The 6,836-nt window shown below is 45.8% G+C and overlaps 1 protein-coding gene across 1 annotated transcript in view; it reads left to right on the plus strand.

Annotated features, from left to right (window-relative positions):
* Nucleotides 1–5,412, plus strand: part of LOC112256171 (ensconsin) — a 52,052-nt gene extending 46,640 nt beyond the window's left edge. The window contains 8 exon segments of the mRNA XM_042325732.1: nucleotides 128–254; nucleotides 341–521; nucleotides 611–715; nucleotides 963–1,010; nucleotides 1,158–1,263; nucleotides 3,070–3,247; nucleotides 3,361–3,644; nucleotides 3,783–5,412. Coding sequence (XP_042181666.1) covers nucleotides 128–254; nucleotides 341–521; nucleotides 611–715; nucleotides 963–1,010; nucleotides 1,158–1,263; nucleotides 3,070–3,247; nucleotides 3,361–3,644; nucleotides 3,783–3,790 — 1,037 coding nt within the window. The 3' untranslated portion in view covers nucleotides 3,791–5,412.
* Nucleotides 5,413–6,836: the final 1,424 nt, after the last annotated feature.

The raw sequence follows: 6,836 nt of genomic DNA on the forward strand, positions 1-6,836 counted from the left end.
ATATTGTTCTCACATATTAGTGTTATTTAACACTCTCTAAATTAAAGCAATGGTTTTGGGTGGATTTTTCCTTTTAAGGAAATTATACATTTACTAAGCTCCTGTGTGGCTCCTATCGGTCTCTCAGAGAAGTCCATGGCGGGCACCAACTCTGCAGCCGAGGCCGCCATGATCCTTGCCGAGAACCGCCGTCTGGCACGGGAGAAGAAGGAGAGAGAAGAGGCACTCCGAGTACTGAGAGAGGAGGAGGAGAAGTAAGGAGGCATGCTGCTAGAACACTTTCAGGTGGTCTCCATCTTTCTGTGGGGGGGGGCATTGACCTTTCCTATCCTATCTACAGGCTGAGGAAGGAGGAGGAGAAACGCTTGGCCGAGGAGGCACGGTTGAAACGCCTGGAGGAGGAGTGGAGGCTAGCGGAGGAGAAGAAGAAAAAGGAGGAGGAGGACGCTCTCATGGCCGAGGCAGACCGAGAGAGACTGGAGGCTGAGGAGGCCGGGAGACAGGCTGAGCTACAGAAAGAGGTAGGGGCACACACATTGACTGTGTTGTTGGTGTCATTTTATAGTTTGATTGGTTGCTTGTGATTGACCACCTGTTTGTCCAATCGCAGCGTGAAGAGGCGGAGGCTCAGGCTGCAATTGATGCAGAGAAGGTCCACATTGAGAGGGAGAGGGTAATGGCCCAGAACCATAAGGAACGCATGGAGAGGAAGAAGGTGGGTGGAGAATCACCATCACATCATGCATGCTTGATCATACACACTGTATACGTTGACTGGATGTTTCAGTAACCTGTTCAGTGAAAATAGCACCTGCATCCACTCCCTGTATACCAACACTTGAATGTAAAGGCAGCCCAACCATTCAACCATTTTATAACTTGTTTTACATTGAGCATGTCTGCAGGGTGTAATTTGCCAGAAATTGTTAATGTGAATCTCCCTGTTGCTCTTCGACTTGCAGAGAATTGAGGAGATCATGAAGAGAACCAGAAAAGGGGACCAAGAAAAGGTGAGTTCACATTTCTCAAGCTCTGATATCTCCATGTAAACTGCTTTCCACAATAGCCAAATCAGCTGGATTAAAACATCCAGTAATCCTCCCACATACTAGTTGATACATGTTTTAACTGGCGCTCTGTCCATGTGTCCTGTGTAGGGAGGAGATAACGATGATGATGATGATGATGAGGATGAGAAAGACATACAGGATGAAGAGGGAGAGGAGGAGGGCGAAGAAGAAACCAACTGTGTCGAAACCAAGGGTAACTGTCCTCACTTAACCATCCCTTTGACACAACAGTGTGTGTGTGAGACAGCTGGGCAGTATGGGCAAAAATCCCATAAATGGACTGAGTTATAGCGATAACTGAGTTATAGCGATAAATAGAACGATTAACTTTAATGAGTACTTGCTACTACTGCTACTTTAGATGTAACCATCAACTGTCTTGTTAGAAATTTCCCAAATTAGCAGTCTTCTTTCATTTCAAACTTCACATTTCTCTGGTATAGGCTATTTATCCCAGTTATCGATATCAGTAAAATGCCTTTGGTAACTGGTCAACTCCAAGGGCCGTCCCCTCATCTAGCGTGTGTTAGGGGTGTGAACGTTTAAACATTCAAATGTTTAAACAAAGTTGGGATCCTTATTACATTTTTTTTTTATACCAAATTTAAATCACAATGCAGTTATCATATTATAACATATTGTTTTCTGTGTTATAGCCTTACTAGATGGTTGGCTATGAAGGCCTGGGGAATGTTGTCCTTTCAATAAAAACAGAGTGGAAGGGGCCAACGTTAGGCTACTTTGGTGAATTTGCAAGGCAAGAAAATCAAGACATTGTGAGACACAGATTTCCTAGACATTCTTTCTGCCTGCCCCCTCGTCCCTCTCTCTTACCCTGGCTCGTCTGCTCTTGGCCAGAGTTCTGTATATGATGACGAGACACTCATGTCTCCACCCTAACAATGGGAATTTGTCCCAAAGGCGGGAAAGCAGGTGACAAGCTCAGGTCCAAAATAAATAAGACCTTTTTGGACAGATTTTGGCAAGAGTGAAAGCTCTTGCTTTGCCGCTTCCTCTCTTTGCTAATGATGCTAGTGTGTGTGTGTGTGTTCAGTCTTCGGTCTTTTGCACGTAGAATATCCTAGCCAGGGCCTCTCGTGTGGCGCAGTGGTCTAAGGCACTGCATCTCAGTGCTAGCTGTGCCACCAGAGACTCTGGGTTCGAGCCCAGGCTCTGTCGCAGCCGGCCACGACCGGGAGGTCCATGGGGCGACGCACAATTGGCCTAACGTCGTCCGGGTTAGGGAGGGGTTGGCCGGTAGGGATATCTTGTCTCATCGCACACTAGCGACTCCTGTGGCGGGCCGGGCGCAGTGCACGCTAACCAGGTTGCCAGGTTTCCTCCGACACATTGGTGCGGCTGGCTTCCTGGTTGGATGCGCGCTGTGTAAAGAAGCAGTGCGGCTTGGACATTGCAAGAATGAAATTGTGGGATACAGCTTTTGATTGCCGATAGATAGGCCTAGTGCACGGTTCTGACTGTCTGGTGGCTGACCTGCCTATACTGATAGATAGGCCTAGTGCATGGTTCTGACTGTCTGGTGGCTGACCTGGCTATACTGATAGGCCTAGTGCACGGTTCTGACAGTCTGTCTGGTGGCTGACCTGGCTATACTGATAGATAGGCCTAGTGCACGGTTCTGACTGTCTGGTGGCTGACCTGCCTATACTGATAGATAGGCCTAGTACACGTTCTGACTGTCTGGTGGCTGACCTGCCTATACTGACAGGCCTAGTGCACGGTTATGACTGTCTGGTGGCTGACCTGCCTATACTGATAGATTGTTGTGAATTGACAAAAACTTTGATGAATTTTTCTTGGTTTTAATGGACACAGATACAAAAATGGCAGTTTAAACTTTAAGAAAAATTGTCCAGGCGTCACATCCCTAGTGAGTGCATACACTGTATGTGATTGACTTGTCTGTTTGCACAGACACCACTCCTCTTTGTGAGTGTGCATATTGAGTCATCTGCCATCTGCTTATTTGTCCCCGCAGACGATGAGTCAACCCAGCCCGGAGATATTGCCTTGGAGACGGACGACCTGGAGCGTGGACTGGCCCGCAGCGAACCAATGGGAGTGCGGGAGGAGCCGTTGGGATGCGTGAACGGGATACCGGAGGCAGACAACAAGGAGAACAACAGAACCACCGCTGAGGGGCCTCTGGCTGTGAGGTATGACACACACACCCACACAAGGTATACCACTCCCAAATGCTCTAGACACAATGATATAGGATTATTTTTGGCTATAGGCATCTTTCATTCACTCCCTCTCTCCCCTCCAGTCCAGTGCCTAAGGTTCGTTTAGTGGGGGGCTCAGAGTTCCTGAACGAGGACTCTAACAAGCTGTCCCCGGGGCTGAACGGTAAGCCTGGCCCCTGGAGCTTTGAGGAATTCATTGACCTGGGAGTTAACTCCAAGGGCCGTCCCCTCATCGATGCTGACGGCCGCAACCAGGGCCTCATCGACTGTGACGGGGCCCCCAATGGACCCAGGGTGGCCTTCGAGGACAAGGGGACCCCCGTGGCCACCCTCCACCCCTCCAGTCAGCCCATTGAAGCCCTGTCAGGTGTGAGAGTTATTTTGGAAACAACTGTTTGTATAGTTGATTTATTGTTACTGTACTGCACATGTTGTATAGAAAAGTGAATTGCTTTGTGGATGTCAAATATTGACACTTGTTCTCTTTGTGTCTTTCTCTCTCTAGAGATGTGAGGCTGTAGCTCTCCCTTCAGAGGCCTGTGAATATTGCACTTCCAGAGTTCTTGTCCAGCTGAGCTCCAGACCCCCTTACCCCCTCTACACGTACACACCCGCCCTCAGCCAGAGGAAGAGCACAGGGGTTGAGGGGGGGACAGGGACTCCCAGAACGCTAACGTTGCACCCCCACCACATGAAAAGAAAATCTAAAAAGCGAAACAAAGCTTCAGGGGAAAATCTCTATTCCTCCTTCAATGTGCTCACTTCAAGGGCTCTCATCCTCCCATACGTATAACAGTTGACACTTGGTTATTTTTTAAATGTTGTTTTGTTCATACTGTTGTTTTTTAAGTGTTGTGCAGGGCGTGCGACGTAATTTATTAATTTTGTTGTCTTCGTTAAATGTAATTACTGGTTTGAGAATATTCCAGGATCTATGTACATAACACTTTGCTATATGATCGCTATGAGTTCATTACTTCTCGTGTCATGAGTGAGTCAGGAAACTCTAGTACTGATTGGTGGGCTGGGGAACCTGGGTATTGTAGTCTTTCAGGGTCTGCCTACATGAGCCCTAAGTATCTCCAGTGGATAAGGGAGTATTTACACGTGTGTTACGACTTGCCGGTTCCCAAACCAGAAGCGGCACTATGTAACTCTAATCCCATCCTACCCAAATTGTAATCCGACCTAGAATTCTGGATTTGTCCTTGCTCTCCTTTAAACTCTCCAGGTCCTATTCTCCCATGGTTTACCCCTATGCCCCTCCGCCTTCCCTTGGCATCTCCCAGCAGTCCCTCACTCCTGCTCTTCTCCTTATGGACACTAGGGGGCACTCAGGTCTATGAATCAAACAAATGGTTTTATGAAATGACTGTTGCCTACTAACCTAAGGTAGCAGGCATAAAATAAATGCCTGAGTGGGGTCGGAAGAAACCGGAAGCATACAGCTTTCAAACTTCGCCTCTTCTCAGCTTTTCCCCTGAAAACCGGATGCTTCCAGTTTCTTCCGGCACTGCTGAGGGTGGTTGCCTATTTCAAATTTACAAACTGAAGGATGTAGGAATTTGACAAAGCTGGTGATTTGGTAAATATTTGTGAACTGTTGCTGTTAACTTTCGGTTCCTGGTCTTTAGGTTTATGTCCTCAGATCTTGACATGTTATGTTTTTACATGTATGTAGACTTAATGTTTAACTAACTCATATCAATTTTGAATTTAATTGCATCCTGAGCGCTGAGGTATAACTTGACCCCCAGCAATGACTGCATGAATTTATACACTTACCATATGAATGGCTATAGCCCGTAGTGGATTAATGTGTGTGTATGTTGGTGAATTGCAGTCAGACGAGGTCCATGAGTTTCATTTTACGTCACTCTTCTCTAAGGGGTGTACTAGTCCAGAAACTAACTTGAATGGTTGGAAGTTTTCTCTTACGATGCCCAAAGTTCCTTTTTCTAGGGCTAAAACACAGTTTTGACCTGGCTGTAGATGTATGGAGTGTCTCCTACATTCGCTGTCTGTCTAGCTCGTTCCATACAAATTCCAGTGCTTCTCCACTAAGCTTCTATGTTACTTCTCCTGGTAAAAAAAAAAAAGTGTTTGTTTCAATTATTTGTGTCATAATTTGGACGTCTGTTTATATACAATATACGAAAATATATTTCCTCATATTTAAGTGTTATTGTATTATGTATGTAATCAGTATTGGGCCTATGCGTCTGTGGGTGGGGTACTGCGAATGGATGTTACTTTATTTAAATGTTTGTTCTATTAGACTCGTGCCCTTTGCCAGGGTAGTCAGTGCTGTTACCCTATGCTCTCTTCTAAATTAAGCCCTGTCTCCTGCCCTCTAGGCACTTTAGTAGATTGGATTGGTGTAAGCAATATGGTAACGATTCCACAAGGTGAAGCTATTATATTGCTTATACCTGTCAAATGCTTACAAAGTGCCATGGGATAGGGACTAAGGGTTGGTGTGGAATTGAGTCAGGTCCGGTTTTGGTATTACCCAGGAGGCTACAGGAAACCCTCCTGTTCTCCAGTACTCTGAGCCTAGGGCAGGGGATCCTCATACTGTAGAGGGAAGATGTCTGTGCACGTTGATTGAGGGCATTTTGTGAAGTTCTGACTTTCATCCCCCAACCACCTCTGACAATCGCCTTGGTCGCCGACAGGGGTGGACTGAGGGGTGGAAATGTTTCAGTGCTTTATCACAGTGTGAAAGTTTGCAGTCATATGGTGTCTGAAGGTTAACATGAACTCTGACTACTGCACCACACGCTTCTCTGTATAGCAGCAGTGTGACGGAGTGAATCTACCGCTAAATGATGGAGATGGGAGCAAATGCGATTTGGTCAGTCTTGTTCTTGTCTCGTTTATGGGTTCTTTAAAATCTGTGTCGAGAAGCTTGAATTCCCTATGCTTGAATCGTCCAAACGGAGAGGTTTGGGGACCTTTTGTTTTTTGCTTCATAATAAATCTGTTGACTGTCACATTTTAATTAACCAGAAGGTTTCTCTGAAATAGCTTTATATTTTACATACCTTATGTCTGGACTTAGACCCATGAGCTTAGCTTTCAGAATGTAACTTTAACTAAACAAACAAGCCCTTAATCATTTAACATGCTTCTCTTTCTGAGGAGAAACCTTTTTTTGTTTTCATGTGCAACCAGTTTTATTATTCATCACAACCTAAGACACTTTGCACTGTGGGAGGTTTTCCACTTCTTGAAAGGGTTGAAAAGCTTTCTAAAATGAATTACACGGGGTTGACTTGTCACCAAGAAGTAACTTTACTGTATAGTCCTGTTCGAGAGGTGTGTGTGTGGTATTCTGGAAAGATAAAGTTTTCTCTCTCCTCTCCTCCCATTTTTATGAATTCCCCTCCTTGACTTGACTAACTGTTTATCTTTTCAAAGTGCAGGGGATTGCTGTAGACTTGTTCAATATGAACCCCTTGGTCAGGTCTACATGTGCTTAGCTAGTGGCGCTGGCACATCCAGTCACGGATACTGTAGATCGGACCAATACAGGACAGTCGCTGCTTTAATACTA

This window comes from Oncorhynchus tshawytscha, linkage group LG08, assembly GCF_018296145.1.
Source record: "Oncorhynchus tshawytscha isolate Ot180627B linkage group LG08, Otsh_v2.0, whole genome shotgun sequence".
NCBI lineage: Eukaryota > Metazoa > Chordata > Actinopteri > Salmoniformes > Salmonidae > Oncorhynchus > Oncorhynchus tshawytscha.